The 26,358-nt window shown below is 45.1% G+C and overlaps 1 protein-coding gene across 2 annotated transcripts in view; it reads right to left on the bottom strand.

Moving 5' to 3' along the window:
- TYMP (thymidine phosphorylase) overlaps positions 1–26,358 on the bottom strand; it is a 62,983-nt gene that overhangs the window by 17,574 nt on the left and 19,051 nt on the right. For both annotated transcript variants that reach the window (XM_083183211.1, XM_083183212.1), the window contains 3 exons: positions 17,885–18,010; positions 4,751–4,953; positions 2,893–2,991 (listed from right to left, as the gene is read on the bottom strand). In XM_083183211.1, coding sequence (XP_083039337.1) covers positions 2,893–2,991; positions 4,751–4,953; positions 17,885–18,010 — 428 coding nt within the window. The remainder of the gene's footprint in view (positions 1–2,892; positions 2,992–4,750; positions 4,954–17,884; positions 18,011–26,358) is intronic.

Genomic DNA, 26,358 nt, shown 5'->3' with positions numbered 1-26,358 from the left:
ATTATTATATTATCTATATTTATTCACTGATTATTACCATTATTATGCAAGTGTTCATGTGACATCCTTAGTGACTAGTAATTTAATAAATTAACTTTATATTAATGTCTGTACATGTGATGGATTTTAACGTTGTTTTGTACTGAACAATGATCTAATTCAAAATGTGAACACAAGCCAACTAAGAGAATAAAACGTAATCGCACTGAGGAAGAAATGTACAAGATACCAGCAGACCAATTAGAAAATAAATTTACTAGAAGTGGGTACAAAGAGAAGGGGATTAAACACGCAAGAGAAGTGGTCGACAATATTGACCGCTAAACACTATTAGAAACAAGGGAGAGTATCCCACGGAGTAATGGAACAAACAACAAAGCAGAAAGCAGAATGGGCGCTCATTACAAACTTTTCTGCCCAACGCGGGGTCTATGGGCCCCATTTTAGGAAGCATTATCCCCCCAAAAAACTATTTATATACAAAAGAGCACCCAATTTTAAAAATAAATTAGTCAGGAGTGCACAGATGTAGAGGAGTTTAGAGTGATGGCTCCAAGAAAATAGAAAAAAAAATTGTAATAACAGACTTCCTAACATGCAACACCAAAAAGTAATATATATGGTATGCAAAAAGGGGGCGTGGCCTCAAGAAAATGGGGCGTGGCCTCACGGGGTGGCGCGAACTCCGGCCACGCCCCGTTTTCGCCGCTCGTCGGCGCTGAATAGATGCTGTGCGCATGCGCACAGCGTCTATTCTCGGCAAGCTGGGGGGGCTCCCAACTGTCCCCCCCACCGCGGGACAATGGCGGCCCCGGGCAGGACGCGGGAACTTCCCCGAATATCGGGACGTTCCCGCGGAAAGCGTGACAGTTGGGAGGTATGCTTGTGTAGTAATAAAAAACACAAATCTATACTTATGTGTGTATGGAAAGAAATGCCAATATGTAGCCTGAAATCTCTAAATAATAAATTAATCAATAAACATGTGGTCGTATTGACAATCCCTTATTTGTGTAGGGTGTCAGCTATCCACTAAATATTACAGCCGTGGTAATGTGCTGTATGGGTAAAAAGTATGTGCAGTAAGGAATAGGGGGGTTCAGCGACTAAAATGTCATACGCCAGGAGACTGTATTGAATATGGAATAAACAGAAAGTTTATTTCTACAACATGCAAATTTAAGAGGAAAAAGATATAGAGGGGTTTATATTAAAACACCTGTAAGGCTGTGATGGGTTATTACCATCTATAACAGTAGGTAGAATAACATTTAAAAAAATAAAATAAAAAAAGTACAAAAAGTATTAAAAAATAGCTAGAGATATAAAGTGCTTATCTTTTTTTTTTTTTAAACTTTATTTAAGAATTTTCCAGAAAAAGTGCTTATCTTTTAGTAAGATCAATATTCATTATGAATGTCAACACTATTACCATCAATATAATCTTACTGAACAGGCTGCCTATATTATTATTATTATATTATCTATATTTATTCACTGATTATTACCATTATTATGCAAGTGTTCATGTGACATCCTTAGTGTCTAGTAATTTAATAAATTAACTTTATATTAATGTCTGTACATGTGATGGATTTTAATGTTGTTTTGTACTGAACAATGATCTAATTCAAAATGTGAACACAAGCAAGTGATCACAAGCCAACTAAGAGAATAAAACGTAATCGCACTGAGGAAGAAATGTACAAGATACCAGCAGACCAATTAGAAAATAAATTTACTAGAAGTGGGTACAAAGAGAAGGGGATTAAACACGCAAGAGAAGTGGTCGACAATATTGACCGCTAAACACTATTAGAAACAAGGGAGAGTATCCCACGGAGTAATGGAACAAACAACAAAGCAGAATGGGCGCTCATTACAAACTTTTCTGCCCAACGCGGGGTCTATGGGCCCCATTTTAGAAAGCATTAACCCCCCCAAAAAACTATTTATATACAAAAGAGCACCCAATTTTAAAAATAAATTAGTCAGGAGTGCACAGATGTAGAGGAGTTTAGAGTGATGGCTCCAAGAAAATAGAAGAAAAAAGAAAAAAAAAAATTGTAATAACAGACTTCCTAACATGCAACACCAAAAAGTAATATATATGGTATGCAAAAAAATTCTCCAACTCCATTCAATAAAAAAATGTTTTTTCCTTTTTATTATAAAACAATAACATAAAAACCGGTGCCAGATGGACTACAAAAACCAGAAAACACAAAAGTGGCCAGATGAAAGCACGGGAAGCACACTCACGGTTCTGCTGGTATGGGGGGGCAACTCGGTAACAAACAAAACTTCAGTAGTAGTGGCACCCCACCAACGCGTTTCGACTTATGGGAAGTCTTTTTCAAGGTGGTCCCACCTTAAGGTTGGCGTTTCCAGACCATACAATGTCCAGGAATAGGCATCTAGCTATACCTTGTATAGTCGGTGAATGCCACCCCTCCGGACTCCAGACGCCGGTCTTAATTACCGGAAGGGCCTGAGTAATCCCGGAGAGGTGGTAACCCTAACTCTCTCGCACATCAGCAAGGCAGCGGGGAGTGGCTTCCCTGCCCATCTCCGCTTCAGGCAGACGGTGCAGGGATTGGGGGCAGCTGGTGAGGGCTGTGGGGAGTTGCAGGGGACCAGCAGCGGATGGTTCTGCCGGAACAGGGTGTGCGTGCATCTCATGCGCATGCCCCCTCCGACGGCTGGTGCGAGCCAGCAAATGGCGATTATATCGCCAGGAGCAGCTCCATTGGGAGCTGCTCCATCTGTAGATAGAATCTGATTGGTTGCTATGGGCAACATCCCATCTTCAATAGAACTCCCCTTTACTCCTACTGCTAAGAATTTGTTCTGTTTAGAGAATGCTCAATCGGTCACATGATCCCCTCATACCTGCTCAGGGCTCTGCTGTGAGCTGAATCCTGGAACTGACTCCAGCTTGTCCAGCGTTCCCCCAGTATGCCCCAGACCTCGTCCACTGATCATTGGGACCTTACACAAAGAGAACATAGTTGTGAATAGAAAAATAATTTGACAAATATGTAACAGGTCTATGTTTTGTTTTTTTGTTGGACAATACGCAGACAACATTCATTTAACCAGTGAGAGCTCCATCACAATGATATGTCTGATTGCTTTTTCAGCTGCTAGAAAACTTCTATCAAACCTAATTAGAATCATGTTTGGGATGAGGTTTGAGATCCAGTATTTATCCAGATTTAATATCCAGTATTTATTATTTATTTATACGTATTATTTATACGTCTTAAGAATCTGAACTTTAAACATGTCTATTATATAAGTCACAGTGACAAGAAAAGAAAGTAAATTGCTATTTGCATGTCGAAGGAAGACATCCATCTTGTTATATCCTAAAGTTGCGTACACACTAGATGCTGTGCAAACTCCGCAATCCCGATTTCCATTGACCTGCAGAACTAATGATATAGTGCATATATACACACAGGAGGTTATTCTGGTTGGCATGCAGCGCTGCGAAGTTTGCAGCACTGTGTGTCTTCTTGAGCCCGTCTGCTGCTCGCTTTGCTGCCTCCCCCCCTTTGCAGGGCGAATTCGCCTGCACGGCTGTGAATGGATGTTTTGCATAAACATCCATTCGCAGCCTAGGGGGTGGGACCCACATAATTTGATGGTTGACGATCATTGAATGATGTGGTGAGTACATGTAAAACTAAGACACTCTCAGGTGTCTTAAATTTGCGTGTGTACTGTACGAGGACAGGGTGGACAGCTGACATCTGGTGATGTCAGCTGCCCACCCCCCGCCTCATTATCATGAGAATGCTCAGCGCTTTTTAATGGGAACGCCCATGAAACACTGAGCGTTCCCATGGACGCATCCCTGGCCTGCCGCTCCACGCCTGCTGCCCGCACTGTTGTGTCCGTGCCCCCGGCGATCACTCGGTTCATGCACATTCACAGAAATGCACATGCGCAAAAGAAAAACATTGCGCTCCTGCGAATTCACATGGGAGCACATGAACCAGAATCAGGCCCACACTGTGCAATCTTTCAAATGACCTAAGTCAGTCCTTAACAGGTATTTATATGTAGCTAGTGCGTGCACACTAGAGGATTTTAACGAAACCATTAATGATATCTTCAGATCTGCCTGCACTGCAAGATGATAAGAAAATGAAACAATCTGGAGGATTTTTTGTACCAAAATCGGCTGGTTTATTGTTTAGTAGGTACTCGGTTTAAGCCAGTGATGCCCAAACTTTTTGAATCTTGGCGTTCTAGAGTATCAGCATTGTTTTCAATGCACCACTATGTCAAAAGTTTCCTATTCAGAAAAAAATATTTAGTGAAGTGAATTAGGCTTGTCCATTATCCTTTGGTTCAGGTATGTGCTGGCGGACAGGGTTGTGCTTCTGCTTGTCCACAAATTTTATGATTGACAGCCACCAGCCCTGGTTTTGCCAATCACATTATTTGCCATGGCAGTTTGGGAACCACTGGCCCAATCAATACTTGGGAATCATATAAATACAGTAAAAGTGCATGTTTACTGATTATGCCATGAAATTTAACATGGAATTGTTTTAAAAGCAAAGCCTCTGCTTTCTGCTGTTTACAGTTTCTGCATGTTTTCCTCTTTTCCAGTTTAGACTTTAATTATTATTGGCTTTTAACTATGGGTAAGTTACTGTTAGGGTGAGAGCAGAACACAGCAGAGAATGGTGACTAGTTACACAGTGAGTAAACCCATGTGCCAATAATCTAATACCTTGCAACCACAGGCAGCAAGTGCTGGTGCCAGGGGCAGACTGACTTTGTCTCCGACTCCTCCTGTAGAATGTTTGTCCACCAACCAACCACTCCATTCCTCTGGCCATGTGAGCACGCAACCTGAGGCCACCATTTCTTTGGTCAATGTCATGGTCTCTTCAGAATTCATTCCACAAAGACGGATGGCCATAAGTAGGGCACCTAGAAACACAAGCAGTGTTTACCATGTGTACTACTTTAGAGATGAGTGCTGTACATTCCATAGATCAACGTGATATCACCAAATTATAATTTTTTTAAGATATGTAACTTGTGATAAATAAAGAAAACATAATTACAAAATGGTGCTCTAAATAAATATATTCTTAATTTTTTGTAAAATAATTCTTAAAACTAATGCTTATAAATGTGATATCCAGATAATCATGTATTTCATTGTGAATATGAAAACAATAAGTGTCTCAAAAAATATAAAACTCTTCAGAATATGGATAAACATTAAATAACCAACATGCACTAAGGGCCTTATTTTGGTTCATTCTTTCTGACAAAATCCTTCTTAGATGGGCAAAACCATGTGCACTGCAGGTGGGGCAGGTGTTACTTGTGCAGAGAGAATTAGATTTGGGTGGGGTTTTACTTCAAAGTGAGATCTATATTGCAGTGTAAAAATAAAGCAGTCAGTATTTTCCCTGCACAGAAACAAAATCACTCACCCAAATCTAATTCTCTCTGCACGTTACATCTGCCCCCCTTGCAGTGCACATGGTTTTATCCATCTAAGAAGGATTTTGTCAGAAAGAATGAACCAAAATAAGGCCCTAAGTAACTTAAATAAAAGAGAAAAAAATGAATAAGAATGGTCAGTAGCTTTCAAGAGATGTGGTATGCCGGCTTGTCACTCGGCATTCCAATAGTCAGTATACTGACATCAGAATTCCAACTGCCGGTACTCCAACTGGGGAGGTGGGCCCTTGTGGGCTCGCTGCACTCACCATGCTGTGGCCTCATTGGCTCGCTACAGGTTCTATTCTCCCTCTATGGAGGTTCTGAATCCTCATAAGGGAGACTAGTCCCTGTTAGTCGTGATCCCGACTGTTGGGCATTTTTAAACAGTCAGCATTCTGATGTCAGTATACTGACCGCCGGAACGTTATGCGGCACCCATTTTAACTACAGTACTATTTGAATTTTAGAAAAATAAAACAAATCTCCAATTAAAATATCTTTTATTTGAAGTTTGTAGGTACAATGTTTAAAAAACAAAAACTTCCTTTGAGTTTTGCCAGAAAAGCTTATTTTTACAAATCTCACGTTGTCCGATTGAAAAAAAATCAAACAGCGTGAGATTTGGAAAATTTGTGCATTTTGTTTGCGGCAAAAACCTTGCATTCATTTTAATATGCCCCATAATATTCCATGCCACCATGACGTTCTAAAGCACCTTTATTCAACAAAAGTGATTTTTATTTTATGAGTTGTGTTGTTGCTGATGGATTAATAACAAATATAGGGCCTAATTCAGTTCTGATCACACAGCACATTTGGTTTTCTATTGGACAAAATCATGTGCACTGCAAGTGGGGCAGATCATGATGCAGGGCCGGCTCTACCATTAGGCAGCTTTAGGCAGCTTTAGGCAGCTGCCTAGGGCGCCAGGTTCTGGGGGAGCGCCACCAAGTCTGTCTATCAAAAATCAAATATATCTATGGGGATCCTTGTACTTAATGCAGGCAGCTATGGAAAATCTAAGACCTCACCTCCATACTTTCATTTGAGGCGTACTTCCCTACTTTGCTGCCCCCTCCTCCTTGTACTGATTTTTGGGAGCTTCCCTGCCATTCTGTAATGTTAGGCAAGTATGCCTTGCAGGGTTGGAATATGGTTATTGGTGGCAGTATGGAAGGGGGGGGGGGGGTGCAGTAGGTTGAAGTTTTTCCTAGGGTGCTAATAAGCCTTACACGGCCCCGGGCAGATGTAACATGTGCAGAAGGGGTTATTTTGTTTCTGTGCAGGGTAACTACTGCCTGCTTTATTTTTACACTGAAATTTTCATTTCAGTTTGAACACACCTCGCCCTAATCCAACTCTCTCTGTATATGTTACATCTGCCCCACCTGCAGTGCACATGGATTTGTCCATAAGCAAACAAAGGGCCTGATTCTGCTTGAATTGGACGGGTTTGAAGTTGGCTCAGTTCCGATGGTGGGGGGCTCTGCGCATGAGCGTATTTGCGCATGTGTAGACCCCAGGAGTGAACGACAGGAGTGGCGAGTTTCACACCCCAGAGCAGGCGGGCGGGGGAGAGCCCAGCGTTTTATGGCACTAGCTGCTTAGTGAGTGGTACGGAATCAGGCCCAAAATGGGCTGTGCGATCTGGTCTGAATTAGGCCCATAGTGGGCCTGATTATATAGTTGCATACAGGTGTGTATGTGACTATTGGGGCTTAAGCTTGGTACACACCTACAGATTTTTCTCTCCAATCTGTCTGGTGGGAACAAAAATCTGGTAAAGTATGGGAGAAAATTATAGTTAATCACTTGCTCCCAAATGCTGGAAAATAGATAAGAATGACTGTTTGGATAAATTTATTAAATAAAACATGATTGAATGACCATTGTCCATTTTCCAGCATTTAAGAGCAAATGGTTGATTGTCCTTTGCTTCCATACATTACCAGATTTTTGTGTCCACCAGACAGATTGGACAGATAAATTTTTAGGTGAGCACCACCCAGCTTAAGGATCTCAAAGCAAAATCTTTCTTAAATGAACAAAACCATGTTGCACTGCAGGTGGGACACATGTAACATGTGCAGAGAGAGAGAGTAGATTTGGGTGGGGTGTGTACAAACTGAAATCTTAATTGCAGTGTAAAAATAAAGCAGTCAGTATCTACCATGCACAGAAATAAAATAAGTCACCCAAATAATCTAAAGGTCCATACACACGGGGCGATTTGTGCCTATTTTCTAAGCAATCAGTCTAGAAATTTAGCACAAGTCACTTTATGGGGGGTATTCAATGCAGGGTCACGCCTTTGGTGCTGGTCCGAAAGCCGTGATCCTGTCCTGTTCTCAGCCGGCTCGACTGTGATTTTGCAGATGGGATGTAATGTCCCTACGGCCGAGAGCCGAGAAGGGGGCACGGCCGCGAGAGGGGGGCACGGCCACGAGAAGTGGCCGTAAATCGGCGAGCTGCGGCCGGGAGCTTGACAATTCCCGACCGTTCTTGGCAGAACGTGCCGACTGCTTGTGAAGTCGGGCACGTCCTGCTGAGATCCCTGTTCAATGCTGTCGGGGAAGGCAGCATTGAATAGGGCCCCGCCGCTATTTCACCCGTATGTACACCCCATAGCGATGGCGACGTGCGGATCTGAACTGGGGGGAATGACAGATGTCTCGCTGCTGTAAGTGGCTTATGGAGAGAGAATGCTTTCTACTTTTTCTCCCCACTCAGCATTTTTCTTTTGAGAGACTCTAAAGGTACATACACATGGAAAGATTTAGCAAAGGATCCAATCTCGTTAACAATTTTTTTAGAATTCCTGGACAAATGATTTGGTGTCAAATAGTGAACGACTGTACAAACGAGTACACATGAACAATTAATTTTTAATGAGGGTGGAGGGGAATGGGAGCCAGTCAATCAGCTTTACCATCATGCATGCACATGAACCGATTGGTATACATCACTAAAGGCCCCCATACACTATGCGATTTGGTCCCGATTTCACCCGATTCAGATGGATCGGGCAGGGAAATTGGGCCAAATCGCATGTCCAGACACCCGGTCCGACCCGATGTGCGGTCCCGTGTGCATCGGATCGGAGTCGGGAGGTCGGACCGGCTGCACATAACATTTGCTAAATGTTATGTGCAAATGGGCAGGAGACACCGGAGCTAGCAGGGAGCTGTGCTCCGGGAGGTGGAGGGAGCAGGGTGGCTGGGACGCTGCGGGGCGGATGTCGGGGGACGTAGGGCAGAGGCAGCGGACGCTGCGGGGGACAGAGGTGGCAGTAACGGAGAGCCGGGCAGGGGAAGCCGGGAGCTGTCAGTGCTGTAAAAAAAAAAAAGCCCATACAATGAATGGGCAGCCTGTGATTGGCTGAGCGCTCTCTTAGCCAGTCAGGCTCAGCAATTGGCTGAGAGAGCGCTCAGCCAATCACAGGCTGCCCATTCATTGTATGGGCTTTTTTTCTCAGCACTGACAGCTTCAGTCCCGCCTTCCCCTGCCCGGGTCTCTGTCACTGTCCCCCGCAGTGTCCCCTGCACGCTGTCCTTCTAGCAGCGCAGCCCAGCAGTTTCGGCGCAGCTCAATGTTTTAAATAGGATTCTCTCCCGCCGCTCGCCGCTACACCGGACCCTGCGGCGAGCGGGAGAATAGAGAAAATCCTATTCAAAAGACTGGGCGGCCGCTGATTGGCTGAGAGCTCAGCCAATCAGCGGCCGCCCAGATTTTGAATAGGATTTTTTTCTTCTATGCTCCCGCCACTGTTGACTCCCCGCGGCGCCCCTCTGCCACGGACCCTCTCCTGCTGCCCTCCCGGACCCTGCTCTCCCGCAGCTCCCCGGGTTTACATGTGATAAATCGAGCCGATTTATCACATGTAAAAAATGGCACATCAAGTGCCAAATCTTATTAAGCTCCCCCGGGGAAATCGGGGCTGACTTGTCCTTAGGACAAGTCGCCCTAGTGTATGGAGGCCTTAAAGATTGGTCTATGAACTTTCTGCAGGCAGGAAAAACCATAGACCTCTACCAACCATCGGCGGGTATGCGCATCGGCATCAATATCGTTCATACACACGGAATGATTTGAGCGATTGGTCATTTCAGTCGGTCGGGAATGCCCAGGTCTTTTGCCAAATCTATCTGTGTGTATGCACCTTAATAATATAATTTATGAGTTTTGATAACCACTCATGCATTTCATTTTTAACTTTTAATTTCCATTATATGTCCTGGTTTCTGCTTGCTTGCATTGTATGCTTCTAATTATATAAATAAAATGTTTCACTTACATAATATTTGCTTATCAGTCATTCAGGCCATTTTTTCTCATGAGAACACTACGATGTTCTCATTAAAAAAATAAAATAAAGCAATCTCCAATAAAAATATGTTGTATTTGAAGTTTTGCTTATCAGTCATTCAGGTCATATTTTCACATGAGAACATTACAATGTAAAACGAGGCAAAGGTTGTACCCTCCCTGTATATTAATTCCTAGGAGTCCAGGGGACTTTGATTTATAATTGTACTGCCCACACTAGTAATCTTATATTGGTAAATGTAAGAGGTGATGTCTAGATTCAGAATGCTAATGCGACATTGTACAGTATGCTTCTCTGCATGCACTCATCATATGGTCCCAATGTTTTCCATCAGCTGTCATCACTAGTATTTGCACTTATTCTTGTAGTGATTTAAGATAGAGTTATATGTGTCTATGTATTAATAACTGGAAAGAGAAAACGTGGAGAGAGACCAACCAATCAGGTCATAATGTAAAACCCTGGTAGGGATTATTCACGGTGTATGTGCAAGTTTCATTAACCTCTGTAGACTCTTTAGCTGAATAACTCCTACTTCAGGTTCACTGTTGATGGCGGAGAGATGAAAGTATTGGACCAGGCTCTGGGATATTGTGAAAGGCCTCAATGAGGTTGTTGTATTAACCTGGATAAGTTTGGAATGAATTAAGGAACACAGTACTTACTCCTGCAATATTCTGACTATGCAAATCATCTTTATATATATATATATATATATATATATATATATATATATATATATAATCTAGAGATGAGCGAGTCCGTAACCCCGAGATCCGACAGATCCGAATCTCGGATCCGGGTCAGGGTCCGAGGCGGCTCAGGAGTTCCTGCCTCAATTCCGGACCGAAAACGAGGCAAAACGTCATCATCGCGCTGTCGGATTCTCGCGGGAGCGGGATCTTATAAAAGACGCACGCGCGCCCCGCCATCTTCACTCCAATCTTGGAGAGGGAAGAGGGTGGTTGGGAAGCTCCGTGTGCCCTGTGCTGTGCTCCGTGCCATGTGCTCCGTGCTGTGCTCCGTGACCTGCCCTGTGCCCTCACTGCCCTGTGCTCCGTGCACTGTGTTGTAGACTTGTATGGAGTCAGTGACTGTTTATATGCCTGAGCCCTGTAGTGTGATTTAACTAACTAGGTGCTGCAGTGCTCACACGCAGGGGCTGCAGTGTCCACTGTCCAGGGGCTGTCCTGTGGCCCGTGCCCTGTTGTGATTTATTTAACCCCAAGCCCTGTGTTGTGATTTATTTAGCCCTGAGCCCTGTGTTGTGTGATTTAACTAACTCAGTGCTGCAGTGCTCACACGCAGGGGCTGCAGTGCTGCTGAGTAGTATACTGTGTACAGGGGCTGCAGTAATACAAGGGGCTGTGTCCAGTGTGACGGCCTATATCCATTGTCCAGTGTCACGAGTCACGACATATATCCTGTGTCCAGTGTGATGACATATATCCTGTGTCCAGTGTGACGACATATATCCTGTGTCCAGTGTGACCACATATATACTGTGTCCAGTGTGAGGACATATATCCAGTGTCCAGTGTGACAGATATATCCATTGTCCAGTGTGACGCCATATATCCTGTGTCCAGTGTGACGACATATATCCAGTGTCCAGTGTGACATCTAACCATTGTGTGACGGCATATATCCAGTGTCCAGCGTGACATATATCCATTGTCCAGTGTGACGACATATATCCTGTGTCCAGTGTGACATGTAACCATTGTGTGACGGCATATATCCTGTGTCCAACGTGACATATATCCATTGTCCAGTGTGACGACATATATCCAGTGTCCAGTGTGACATATATCCATTGTCCAGTGTGACTACATATATCCAGTGTCCAGTGTGACAGGGGCTGTGTCCAGTGTACAGGGGCTGTGTACAGGGGTTGTGTCCAGTGTACAGGGGTTGTGTCCAGTATACAGGAGCTGTGTCCAGTGGCCAGGGGCAGTGTCCAGTGTCACGGCTGTGTCCAGTGTACAGGAGCTGTGTCCCGGGGCGGTGTCCAGAGGCTGTGTCCATTGTCCAGGGGCTGTGTCCAGGGTAACAGGCTGTGTCCATTGTCCAGGGGCAGTGTCCAGTGTGAAGGCTGTGTCCAGTGTAAAGGAGCGGTGTCCAGGGGTGGTGTCCAGAGGCTGTGTCCAGTGTGACGGCTGTGTCCATTGTCCAGGGGCTGTGTCCAGTGTGATGGCTGTGTCCAGTGTACAGGAGCTGTGTCCAGAGGCTGTGTCCATTGTCCAGGGGCTGTGTCCAGGGTGACGGGCTGTGTCCAGTGTCCAGGGGCAATGTCCAGGGGCAGTGTCCAGTGTCCAAGGGGCTGTGTCCAGTGTGACAGGCTGTGTCCAGTGTAAAGTAAGAAAAATAAATAAAAGTAGTAAATAAAATAAAAACACATTTTTGGAGGATGATGGAAATAGTGGGAGTGCTAAAGCTGCTACCACCAGTCATGACAAGGCTGATACCTCTTTGTATTTGCTCTTTGGAGCATTTCTCTTTTATTGGGATAGTTTATTAAACTGCCACCCTGTCTGCCCCTGCAGTGCCGCTCTGCCAGGTTGGAAGTGTAAGGTCCACATGTATGTGATGCCGACTGCTGTCGCTTAGCTTAGTCATCCAGCTACCTCGGTATACCCTTTTGGCCCAACTACAGTAAATGAAAACAATTTTGTAAGCTGTGAAGTGATCAAAATTGACTAGAAATGAGTGGAAACTAATGTTATTGAGGTTAATAATACTTTAGGGGCAAAAACAGGCCCATATTCTGTTATTTTAGCCAATTTTAGCATTTTTTCATAAAAATCCAGATCCAAAACCAAAACCCATGAGGGTGGTTTTGCCAAAACCAATCCAGATCCAAAACACGAAGGGAGATCCAGATCCAAAACCAAAACCCGAAAAAGTGGCCGCCGCACATCTCTAATAAAATCACAAATCACCTCCCACTAATAGCATCAGGTGCATGTAAATGTTTTCCACTACTCGTGACATAAATCACTTTCTATTAATTGATGTTTAAGCATGAGACACTTAAATAATCCTGAATACCTGCTATGCAAATCTCTATTAAATACTCTATGCATGGCTCCTCAAACTATTTTGCTCTGGGACCCCATCAGACAATAAAAAATATTACAGGACCCCAGCAAGTTACTGCAGAAGGTCATCATATCACATGTGTAGGCAGCATGGCAGCACTGCGGAGGCACAAAATGATGGGAGGAATCTGAAATAACAGACAATTTAACAGATTTTTCAGGCTCCTTGAATGACTGACTGAGATTAGAAAAGTCATCAGCCTAATGGTCCGCAACATGGAGTCATGACCCCATGCCCACTTTGGGGTCAGGACCCACAGTTTGAGAACCGCTGCTCTATGCAATGAAAAGAGACATATTTCTAATATTACCAAAAATCACTATGCATGCAATTCAGTACTATGCAATATTATTTCAACACAGTTAAATGGTAACAATGTTCCTGGTGAAAAGTTACCTGAGCTCAGAGTTTAATATCCCAATGTAAGAAGGGATGTATATGCATATACATAAAACCCTTGGACCTCCACTTGGTCCCTTAAATGCACAAGGAAGTGAATGTATTTCTGAACTGCAGATGATGTTGCTCTCTCTTTAACACTATCATTAATACTAGACACTGCTTTAAATATCTCCTTTACCTTGGAACTGTGCTGACTGTACTCCTGGTAAAGTGAGTACCCCTGTGTCTCTGACTACAGTCAGCAGGGAAGTTCTTGGCCTTTTCCAAGCTAGAAGGGGTTATTAAATAATGGACAGAACACAGGATAAGAAACTTCAGTCAGTAATACTGCAGCATGAAAGTCACCGTGGCATTTGATGAGCCCTGGTGCTGGTCCCTGTTAGGGTAACATGACCTTGCTGGCTGTTGCTTGTCAGAGATCTGTAAATAGACTTCGGGCTGGCTGAGATACAGGTAAAAAGAAGGATACTACACGGTTCAGACCCGCTATTTGTGCAGTGTGAACAGGTCTGAACCGGTATATTGTATCTACACTGCTTCCCCAAACACCCCCCCCCCCTTCCCCCCCCGGTACTTGGCAGACGTACCTCTGCTCCCTCCCTCGCCTGGTACTTGCCAGCTCGTAGCGGTCCGGGCAGTGTGCGGCCACTAATACGCTCCTCCTGGTACTTGCCAGATGTATCTCTGCCCCCGTCCCCCGTCCCCTGGTACTTGCCAGCAGCTGTCAGGGCAGCGGGGATTATGCAGTAGGCAGTGTGCGGCGGGGTCCGTTCGGCGAATGTGAAGTCAGTGGTGGGGTCCCCGCGGTGGATGGGAACTAGCACTACTAGTTACCATTACACCATCCGTACTGCCCCAAACATACCACTATACATCTAAACAGGAGCATCACTTCTGACTATGTGATGCCCAGTGCGGGTATGCAGATTAGGCGGGTAATCAGATTTTGTGGTGCGCACCTAAGAAAAGGGAAAGAGCATGGCTTTCTATCCTGTTTTCATCATTCCAGGGCTCCTAGAGATGCAGGCTGCCCCCATTGAGTGGGTTGTCTGCAGTGCTAGTTCCTACACTTTGGCAGAATCAGATTCTTCACTTAGGCAGGTATTCAATTACTTTTCTCGCTATGTGCAGTGAATTCTGTTTAGGTTTTGCTGCACATTTAAAGGGTTCCAGAGGGCTGCAGCATTCGCTGCCTATTCAAACCCTCACCTTATTCAACCCCTCAGGGGCTCGCTGTCCCTGACTGTGATTTTTAACCAGGAGCCGGGGGACCACGGCAGGCAGGGAGATGGAAGCCTCCCTGCCTGCCCCAGAATGTGTGGGGGAGAAGGAGGGCTCCCGGGGACACAGGCAGCAGAAGCTGCCCCCCAGGAGAGCTGGCAGGGAACGCGGGTAGGGAGCCGCTGCACTGGTCCCACTCATGCATATGTAATGAGCAGGACCAGTGTGCAGTGAATATTTAATGAGTGACTCCCCGCCCCCTGCTGGCGAATGCATGCCCCTTCACAGAATAAAATTACAGATTTATTTTAAAAGATCACATTCCAGTTCAACTTAAAAAGATGTCGAATGCAAAATGGTGAATCATGGCAAAAATCATGCTGAAAGCAGATCTCCATCCTAGCATTGAATACACTTGGCGAATCCCAGTGAAAACCCCATTGAAATACACCAGCAATTTGCAGCGAGCATGAAACGGAGAACTGGCCGGCATTCACTGTTCGCTTTCGGAATAGGGTGAATCAGATTTTCAGTGAAAAAGATTCACCGCAAGGAGTGAAAACAGCCTGATTCGCCGAAAATAAATGGTGAATCGGGAGCATTGAATACTGCCCTTAATGTTACAGTGCAGCACTCGGCACCTGTTAATGAGCAGGAACTGACATTTTGGTGTCACCCCTCATCTGGTGACACCCAGGAGTGGCATGTACCCATGTAGTAAAGCCTCTGCATCTATAGTGATCAAATTGATGAGTCTGTGGCACCTATTTAAAAGTAATTAATTCCTCAACTAATACAATTTAAGAAAAAAAAAACAAGGTTGGTACCCTTCATATGTTTCTTTTCTATCCTATAGGAATATTTTGCAGCTATTGTAGAAGAGAAAGGACAGATTGGTGATTCAGTTTATATCTCATTCTGACGACATAATATTACATTTACGATTAATATCTTGAAGATACTCCAGAGTAAGATCTGTTGACCATCCATGACAAAGAGCTATTTGTTCACACTGATTGATCTCCATGTACAGATATAGCCATGTTTATTGTGGCTGTGATTTTTACAGTGTGCATGCATATTTTGGCACCTGTGGCCCACAGGCATTGCATTGAGTAGTCACGGGTGCGAACAGTTAAGTCAGGTGCAGCTCATCACTTGTGTGTGTGCACACGTAAGCATTGCAGGTACACTGAGCCAGGAAACATCTGTAAGATGTGTCCCCTGCTGTTGTTGCATCAATGAATACAATCCACAGCATTGTGAGACATATGCTATGTGCATGCTCCTGTTAGACATTGAAGTAAATGGGAGCTGGTGGGCACATCGTTTATTATGATAACTGGTGGATTTGGAGGACCAAAATCATAAATCGGGTGGTTGGCTGGAGCCAGAACAGAGGCACAGAGTCTAACACATTGGGGGTTCACAAGGTAACCCAGCAAAAGTATATGGACTATTCAGCCCCGGTGTGCAGGTCACAGCCCTCTGTCCTGGATCACCAGACACTAATTACATTAGATGCACACGTAAATTGCTGGTAATAGAAGGAATCAGACTGACCGGTAGATGAGCCTGTGGCAGAATGGAGCAAGAATGGCATTAGGATAATGGTTCTGTGGTGTGCAAATACTGGGAGAACACTGGCCAGCAATAGTGCAGAGATTGCTGCAGGTGCTGGGAGAATGCAGACCAGCCCTTTAGATGTTGCTGTAGCTGCACTTGCTGGAGTTGAGAGAATGCACGCTAGCTCTTAGGAAAATTCTGAGTTTGATATGGCAGCAGCTGGGAGAATGCAGGTCAGAAACAGACCTGCCCTTCAGGATATTTTCAGAGGGAGTGCAGATATTCTGAATTTCTTAGAAATGGGCAAGATAATCCTAGAGTATTCATATATAGCGAACTGAAACCGACAGGCTTGCAGAGTAAACAAACTATCATAGGAAGGAAGTAATGGGCTAAGAGCAGATGGGCCGCCAGGTAAGATCCACCACTGAAGTGAAGCCAGATGCAGTCAGTGAGACTGGACTGGCTTCACTGTGACTGGCAGGGACTTCCTATTGGAAGTGCGACCTGCCAGTCACCAAGGCAGTCCCATTGGGAGGTGTTCCCTCCCTCCAGGACGCCTTTCTGCGGGCTGCCATGCTCAATCCCCGATTGAGCATGCGCCAGATATCCGTAGGCCCCATAGCAAAAGTTTGTAAGGGCCCCCTATTTAGCAACTGATTGTGACAAATGTATGTAAATGTATGTAAATCATATTACTTAGACGGTAAAGATGGGCCCCCTTCAGCTCTGGGCCCCATAGCAGCTGCACCCCTTGCACCTATGGTAGTTACGCCCTTGGCATGCGCAGTACCTATATTGGTACTACACACGCGCTGGTCCCGGTGCCTGTTATCTGTATTATACAGACGCCGGGACCATGATTCCTATGGGCTGCTTTCCAATATTTTTTTAAGCGGCAATCAATTACATGGCAAAATCAACCTGTTTTTTCAGTGTAAATGATTACCACATTAAAAAAATAGGAAAACACTCCCAAAATCTCTCACTTTCTGATTCTCACACCCTATTACATTTGGCCCTGTACCTCCAAATGTGATGCTCTGCAGATGAAAATTACTTAAGTGGATATTTCAAGATAAATCCAGAAACAGAAATATAAATCAAAACATATTAAAGAGTTGTTCTGAATATTTATGAATTATTTCACAAAAGAATGTACAACATTCTTTGTTGTACTTTCTAAATCAGGGGCGTAACTACTGTAAGGCAGCCCCAGCTGCCGCTTGGGGGAGCAAGTGGAAGCAGGGTTTGTGTGGGCACCGGCACCCGCTCGAAAGCACTGACATGCTGCTGCCTGCCGCTGCCCACTGGCTGAGCACCGGAGGAGAGTCAGTCGCAGCGCAGGTGCGGCCATGGCAGAGACGACAAATCCCCCCACTGATTCAATTGACTATACACAGAGCTGGCTATTGGCTACTGTGTACAGGATGGGCGCAGATAGGCATTCTAGGGTGGCCTGGGATGCGTTGGAGCCAAGGGAAGCAGCAGTGTCTGCTGGTTTCTCTTCCTCTCTTCTGCTTCATCTTCTCCGTTAGGCCGGGGGGGCCACAAACATTTTGGCAGGGGGGAGCAAAATTTATAGTTATGACACTGTTCTAAATACAAAGAAATTGACTAACTTATGTTTACATTTTATATTTATTTTGACATCAGAGTGCAGTGTTTTCACTATTTTGTGACTTTTCACTTATTGGTAAAAAAGCAAATAAACACATACCTTTAATGTTTGTCATAAAGGGAAAATGCATATTAGCCATAATTAATCTTAATTGGTCTAGTTACCGAGCTGACTGTCTTGGATTTGGCCTTTCATTGTTGCTTTCACCACGTGCCTAATCTCTGTTGATGACAGTGCCAATCCATCACGCTTCTTAGCGATGATATCGGCAATACGAAACTGGACAGCATCTTGGGAAACATCAGAAAAGTAAAGAAAACAAAATGAATCATAATCACATTGTTGTTAGTTAAATAAGTACTGTTATTGTTTTTTTTGTAAAAAATGTAGTTAATATGCAGACTGTCAAAAGGCAAACTAATACGATATGAGAACTACAGACTATTAACAACGTTTACTGAATGCCTGAATTGCTTGACCAACAAAAATTGACTCCTGATAGCAAGCAGTTATTTTCTCAAATTGTGTGTGTGTTTTTATGGAGTGTAGGGAATTCCCCTAAGGCAGAGGTTCCCAACCTTTTTTTCTCTCCCATACCCAGTGGCGGGTTGGGCCGGGGGGCAGGGTGCCATGTGCCCATCGGGCTGCTTTTTTCAGTTACTTCTGCAGGCCACCTGGTGATCAAGCACATTGTCCACTTCCTCCAGCCCTCCTCCTGCCAGCAGTGCTGGTCACGGCTTTCAGAACATGGCCGTGGCTACAGGAACATGGTCGCTGGCCCCCTGCACTGAGGACATGTCCTTAGTGCAGGTGACATCATGACGCCGACGCTGCCCACCAATGCATCTGACTTGTGGGGATTATCATTAGGGAAGAGCCTGCAGGCGGAGGATGAAGGGAAGGGCAGAGAGGTGGGAGCCATCTCTTAATTGGGATCAGCAGGCGGTCAGACTTTACACACTAGATGACTTTCACCTGAAAATCGCCTAGTGTGTATGCCCCACCGACAGCCGACTGGCGATGACGCGCCTTAAAGGCACGTTTAGTGATGATGGATGGTTTTTCAGCCATCATTGCTAGGTGTATAGGCAGCACGGGCTGAAAGGTGATACACTTTCAGCCCTGCTGACCGCTCCGCTCCCTCCCCCTCCCCACGCTCACCGCCGCGCTCTGTCAGGCTGGCTGGCTCCACAGTCCACACGGAGGCTGCTCCCCCCGCCCCACAGTATATTCTCTGTGCAGCGCAGCACGCTGATCCCCCCCCCCCCCCCCCGTCCTGCTCAGCACGGAGCCCTGGTCACCAATATTATAAGACAATAATATATATATATATATATATATATATATATAACAAAACAAAAGAAATACCCTTTCAATGCGCTAGACGATATCTGTCAGGGCAGCACCTCTATTTGTCCCCCCTGTTAGTGGAGGAATGGAAGGAATAAAGAAAAGCAAAAAACAGAGTGCGCCCCTAATATAAATTCCACCACCAGAATAAAACCAATAATCAATGATCAAATGGTAATAACAGCATAAAATCCACAATTTTTGATTTAGTACAGCATTTATTTAAAAACAAGTAGTTTTCATCTGTGCAGTATGATTCATACAGAAACAAGGAAACACCCTTATATATATATAAAACATATGTCTATATTACTGGCACCATTGGGCACCAATGAGGGTTTATTACCCAGTAATATATACCTTGCTGGCACAAGTCAGCAATGTATATATTTCTGGAACCACTGGGCACCAATGATGTTTTGCAGTGTTAGCCAGTAATATATACATTGCTGGCACAGGCGTAGCTGTGCACATGGGCAGGATTTTGTTCCATCAGGGTGGCATGGGGTGGCATTTACTTGATTGCTGGGCACCGAATATACGGAGCCCAGCAATCCGTTCTGAATTAGGTACCAGGAACAGAAATGCACTGAATAAAATGGCCGCTGTTCCCACCCTTGGAATTTAAAGCCAGCCCATATGTAAATAGCCTAAGTCTTTCGCCTCCTGAAAATCTCTCGCTCTTTGGAGAAAATAGCTCAGTGTGTACACACTACTTTGGTGACAGATATATCCAGGGCCATTTTTGTGCCGGAACGCCCCGGAACGCCCCGGAACGCCGTTCCTGAAGCTCTTTTGCAAAATGACGTCATCAGGAACGGCGTTCCGGGACCTCCGTGGCCTGCCCCACTGATGTGCCGCTGCATGTCCAGCCACCCGCCCGTCAGCTGCCCCTGCCCCTGGTATCCCCTGCACACAGTGAGACAGACGCTAGAAGTCATAGTTCACCTCTAGCGTCTGACAGGAAGCACAGCTCTGCGACTTCCTGGTAACGCTGCTGGGCTGTGCTTCCTGTCAGACGCTGGAAGTAAAAAATGACTTCTAGCGTCTGTCTCTCTGTGTGCAGGGTAAGGCAGGGGCAGCAGCAGCAACTGATGGGCGGGTGGCCGGGCACATATTAACCCCTTGGCAACGAGCTAAAACCCCTGGCAACGGAAATTAACCCCCCTTGGCAACGAGCATTAACCCCTGGCAAAAATGATTAACCCCTTGGCAACATCCAATAAGCCCTGGCAACGCATATTAACCCCTTGGCAATGAGCAAGAACCCCTGGCAATGGACATTAAACCCCCCCCCCCCCTTGGCAATGAGCAAGAACCCCTGGCAATGGACATTAAACCCCCTCTTGGCAATGAGCAAGAACCCCTGGCAACAAATATAAACCCCTTGGCAACAACCAATAACCCCTGGCAATGCATATTAATCCCTTGGCAATGAGCAAGAACCCCTGGCAATGGACATTAACTCCCCCCCCCCCCCCCCTTGGCAACGAGCAAGAACCCCTGGCAACGGACATTAACCCCCCCTTGGCAACGAGCAAGAACCCCTGGCAATGCATATTAACCCCTTGGCAATGAGCAAGAACCCCTGGCAATGGACATTAACTCCCACCCCCCCTTGGCAACGAGAAAGAACCCCTGGCAATGGACATTACCCCCCCCCCCTTGGCAACGACATCCCATTGTGACATCCCATTTTTTGGGACGGTCCTGTGGGAATTAGACACATGCATGTGCATGCGTCTAATCAGGCAGGCAGGGGGGCTCAAGGCATGGCCAGCAGTTCACACAGCACTGGCCATGCCCTCACAGCGACAAAACTGCGCCCCAAAAAATTTGCTGCGTGCCTATGGCACGCACATATACAGTTTTCCTTTGTCCACTGCAATAGTTGGGAGGTATGTATTAGGTGTGAGGGGCATTGCAATGTGTGGCATAATGTATCAGGGGCATTACAGTGTGCAGCATAGTATCATAGGCATTGTGGTGTGCTGCATCATGTTTCAGAGAAATGGCGTGTGTGGCATAATGTGTCGGGCATTACAGTGTGCAGCATATTGTGCAGGGGCATTATGGTGTGCGGCATAGTATCAGGGGCATTAGTCAAATTTTAGTAGCTCTGAGTGTTTGTACATAAGGAATTCTTTGCTGCTGGCAATAGTGGGAGAAGAGGCTGGATGTGCTGCTAAATCTAACCGAACACCCCCCTGCAGCCTACCTAACCTCCCTTCCCTCTGACAGCCGAACGAACCCTCTCCTCTCACAGCCACAACGAACCCTCTCCACATCACCGCCCACATCTGCCCCGCCCACAGTTCCTGAACCTATTTTCCTACAAAAATAGCACTGTATATATCTATCAGAGATTTTGGCAAAGTCTTTTGAAATGAAAATCTACTAGTGTGTATGGGCCTTTACTGCACTTATTAGAGATTGCAGCAGGTTATACATATTTCTATTTGTAAATCAAAATCAGGACCATTGTTCACACACTATTGCTGGGTAAATAAAACCATTTTGCCACTACATTGTTAGTGATGCGCGCTCCTGTGGCTCGTTAGTGACATTTCCCGTTGTCTGTTCATAGAGCTCAATCAGAGGATGTTGGTAGCTATGCCAAGCTGCTGAATGCTCGTTGCTGCCAACATGTGTATTCACTTGCTAATGCAGGCTCCAACTCCTTGTCTTGTCGTCTCCCCCCAATGTCTAGTGTGTAACCAACAGAAGGCACCAAATTACCTAACAAATAAAGGTCTATTATAAATGGGAATGTAAACAATAAAGCAATGTCCTATCATGCGGGTATCACAAATGGCCTATAAACTAGTATTAGGTAGTAATACAGTACGTGATTAATTGATTGCGTGCAAAAAAATATTTGTACACTCGACCCCTAATTCTAGAAGAATTGTGGATTCCAAACTACAAACAGTTTATCACTAATTTATCTTCTAGGACAAGAAACTTTTCCTTTTTAATGCTCTGTTGGGAGTCACCACTCCACCGATACCCCTGGACAGTCATTATGCTACCAGCACCAGAGTCTCTCCAAGTTAAAAGTAGTCTTCCTCTGGATGTGACTATATGGCACATCGGCAAGAAGCACAAGCTCCACCAGCCCCTTACATTGTCATTTCTTACAAACTTAATGTAGCACATTACATCCATCCTCTTCCTTATACTCCACTCTCCAGTTACTACTTTGAGGCTCTTTAATGGTTTATTTATTTACAAGTAATATGGAGATACCAGTAGCTGCAGACATCTGCATTTTATGGCGCTATACATGGTGACTTTAAAGTCGCAGTACAACGGGGGGCAGTGAGGGTGCTGGACTATGGGAAGCCCAGCGTTTTAATGGGCGTCCCCATTAAGACCTTGGGCATTCCCATGGGTACACATGCGGACCAATGGCTGCAGTCTTCGTCCTGACGCTCGCAAATAGAAGTTAGTTGAGACTGACTTTTATTTGTGTAGGCACGACAAATCATTCAATGCTTGGCGACCATCGAATGACTTCTTCTGCTAGCGGCTCGTGTGAGGGAATGTGTTGTAGTACACATCCCCTCTCATGTTTTCAGAGAGATTTGGCGGGGGGGGGGGGTGCATTTATTTAGCTGGGCGGCATCTCAGGCGCTTCATAAGCTGCGATGTTCGCAGCTTACTTGGCCAACCTCAATGAGGGCCTTTATCTCTGTGTAATCGTCCAGAACTGCTAGCCACATCATAAAGCCCATACATAGGCACATGCCCCCATTCTTGGTTTAATTCACAGTTTACATGCAATTCTGTCTGCATGTAAATTAGAAGAGTAAAGACCCATACACACTTGCCGATGGTCCCTGCCACCGATATTGGCAGCTTTGGGGACCTGGCGAGGTGAGCAACGGTGGGGTGGGGGGGAGCGATGGCCACAGCACTTACAGAGAATATTTGGACATTCACACTAGTCCCTGCCCCAGCGGAGCTTATAATCAATATTCCATACCACATGTACACACACAGACACATTCATGACATGTTAGGGTTCATTTTGTCAAGAGCCAATTAACCTACTAGTATATTTTTGAAACCAGAGTATCTAACTCCGCACAGTTAGGGGCATGGTGGGAATCAAACCCAAAACCTCAGTGCTGTGAGGCAGAATTGCTATCTATTACAATATGCAAACTCTAATCTCTGCACTTCTGATTCAGGCCCCCAGTCACACACAGTACGTAAAATGCCAGTGCCAGCGATGTGAACTAACATGTCTATTTTGTGAAAAAGTTTCTGACTGGTTGCTTGGCGCGACTAACCTAAAATGTCTGTGGCATGCCACAGATCTCAGCAAAGGTGAGATCGTTTTTGTCATAGCAGTTTTGCAAATTGTACATGACCTCCATTATTGAAAAGGCGCACACAGGTGGTTCCTGAGTTTCAGCAGTAGTGAGAGCGGAGAACCAGCTAGCAGTAAATATTAAGGAGCGGGTCCCCACTCCAGCGCTGCTGCGGATAGCTGCACTAACAGCCGCATAAGTAATTAGTGGGGACCCGCTCATTAACATTCACTGTGAGCTGGGTCCCCGCTAATTATTTATGCGGCTGTCAGCGCTGCTATCCTCAGCAGCGCGGAGCTCCTACCAAATCCTAGCCTATCAGCAACTCACACTTTAGCTCTGAACAGCAGGTAAGAGACTGCCTGATCAGCTTAGCCCTACTGCTGGCTGCATCATACCATTTAAAAGTTTTTTTCCTATATTTAAGGCTGGCCACATCTACAACTACTTTTATCTGTGTGGCTAGCTCGAAATATAGATCAGCTTCTCAGTTGCCTACGTAACATACTTTAAAAAGCTTTTGATTTTTTCCCCAAAATTAAACTTTTGGAACCCACCTTTAAAAAAATACTTGCATTTGCCTCTGTGTCGTACAGATGTGTCCTCATACATCTTTGCTGCAGTCATACCAAACAACCCCTCTCACCTGACCAACCCCTTTTGCAAATATGCAACTAGAATGCAGCAGGAGTCTGTGCTGGTTTTGTGACAAGGGTAAAATTACTAAAGCTTTGAAAAATTAACAGAAGTGATGTTGCCCATAGCAACCAATCAGATTCTGTATTTCATTTTCTAGGATGCAATAGAGAAATGATAGACAGAATCTGATTGGTTGCTATGGACAACATCCCCTCTATCACATTTTTAGAAGCTTTACTAAATTTACCCCTAAGTGTCTCTAAACTTTCATATGAAAACCTGCGAATCAGAAGCCATGGGTTTTTTCTATGCCAAGTTCCATTTTTCTTCAGATACAGGGGTATATTCACTGTCAGGCGGAGATGGAATATATTCCGCCAGTTTGCTGATTTACATCGGCTCTTCTGGCGGAATATATTCCGTCAGTTTGATATTCCAAGTATTCAGAATGCTTTCCTGGCGGAATATCAAACAGGCATTCCGCCTGACATCACTCCACTCCCAGGGCTGCCGACAGGGGGGGTCTGGGGGTACTTGAGTCCCGGACCCCACCGCTCTGACCGAAGGTAGGGCCCGGGCAACTCTCCCCAGTAGCACGGTCACAGCAGTCACTCACCCCCGCCTGCCTGCCGCCCGGCTCCGAGTTCATTACGAGAAGGAAGGAAGGCCCAACTGCGGCGTGACGTAATGACGCCACGCCGTGCGTGACAACCGAAGAGCAGTGGCACAGTCACGAGACTTGCTGCATGCTGCATGATATGGAGAGAGGAGCTGCCAGCCACCCATACCCGGTCCCCAGCCTTAAGGTACCAAGAATTAATTAAAAGTGCCCAGTGGGGGGCCGGGGGGGGGGGGGGATTACGTGCCCACTGCCCACCAATGTGTTTGTTTATTTTTATACACCAACCATTGCCCACCAATGTGTTTATTTTTATACACCCACCATTGCCCACCAATGTGTATATTTTTATACACCCACTGCCCACCAATGTGTATATATTATTTATACACCCACTGCCCACCAATGTGTATATATTATTTATACATCCACTGGCCACCAATGTGTATATTTTTATACATCCACTGGCCACCAATGTGTATATTTTTATATGCCCACTGATGTATATATTTTTATATGCCTTCTGCTACCAATGTATATTTAAACACCACTGCCCACCAATGTTTTTTTAATAATAGGTGGTAACGTATAAATTACTGGCGCAGGCCAGCAAAGTACTGTATATGTTACCGCCTATTATTAATAAACATTGGTAGGCAGTGGTGTTTAAATAAATATACATTGGTGGCAGTGGGCATATAAATATATAAATATTGGTGAGCAGTGGGCATATAAAAATATATACATCAGTGGGCATATAAAAATATATACATTGCTGGGCAGTGGGCATATAAAAATATATACATTAGTGGGCATATAAAAATATATATTGGTGGGCAGTAGGCATATGAATATATATATATATATATATATATATATATTGGTGGGCATATAAAATATATACATTGGTGGGTAGTGGTGCAACAATGTATATATTGTGGGCAGTCAGTGTGCACAGTGTATGCTGCGTGGTGGGTCGACGGGGCAGTCACCGGGCTTAAAGTGTATAACCTCTCAGCCCGGTGGCGCCAAGCGTATACACACACACACACAGCGATGATGACTGAGAAACCAGCCATCATCGCTAGACATGCTGGTAAAGCCAGCCGATGTGGGACCTCATTAGTTATTATGCAGGAGCGTGCATCATTGCTAATCTGCCATCAACTGGCCCATACACACTAGGCAATTTTCAGCTGAAAATTGCTCAAAAAGACCAAAATGAGCGATTTTCAGCTGAAAATAACCTAATGTGTATGGGCCTTTAGGACAAGTCGGCCTAATGTATGGGGGCCTTTAGCGGTGGCGGGATAGCTGTTCAGCGGCGGCAGCGTGAAGGAACAGCAGCAACTCATCGGCCATCGTTAAAGGCAATTGTCTGTAAGATTTATTTCAATAAATGGCTGCTTTCCCTCTCTCTGTTCCTGATTTTTTGCTCAATCCCTGTGGCATAATGTGAATTTTGGCTCATACCGTGTGTCATAATGTGAGTTTTGGCTCATACAGCGTGTCATAATGTGAGTTTTGGCTCATACTGTGTGGCATATCGTGAATTTTGGTTTATACCGTTTGTCATAATGTGATTTTTGGCTTATACCGTGTGGCATAATGTGATTTTTGGCTCATACCATGTGCCATTATGTGATTTTCGGCTCATACCGTGTGGCATAATGTGATTTTTGGCTTATACCGTGTGGCACATTTGGAATAC

Source organism: Crinia signifera, chromosome 4 (genome assembly GCF_055691185.1).
Source record: "Crinia signifera chromosome 4, ASM5569118v1, whole genome shotgun sequence".
Taxonomy (NCBI): Eukaryota; Metazoa; Chordata; class Amphibia; order Anura; family Myobatrachidae; genus Crinia; species Crinia signifera.
Note: the sequence above shows the minus strand (reverse complement) of the source record. Positions and strands in the feature narration are given on the sequence as shown.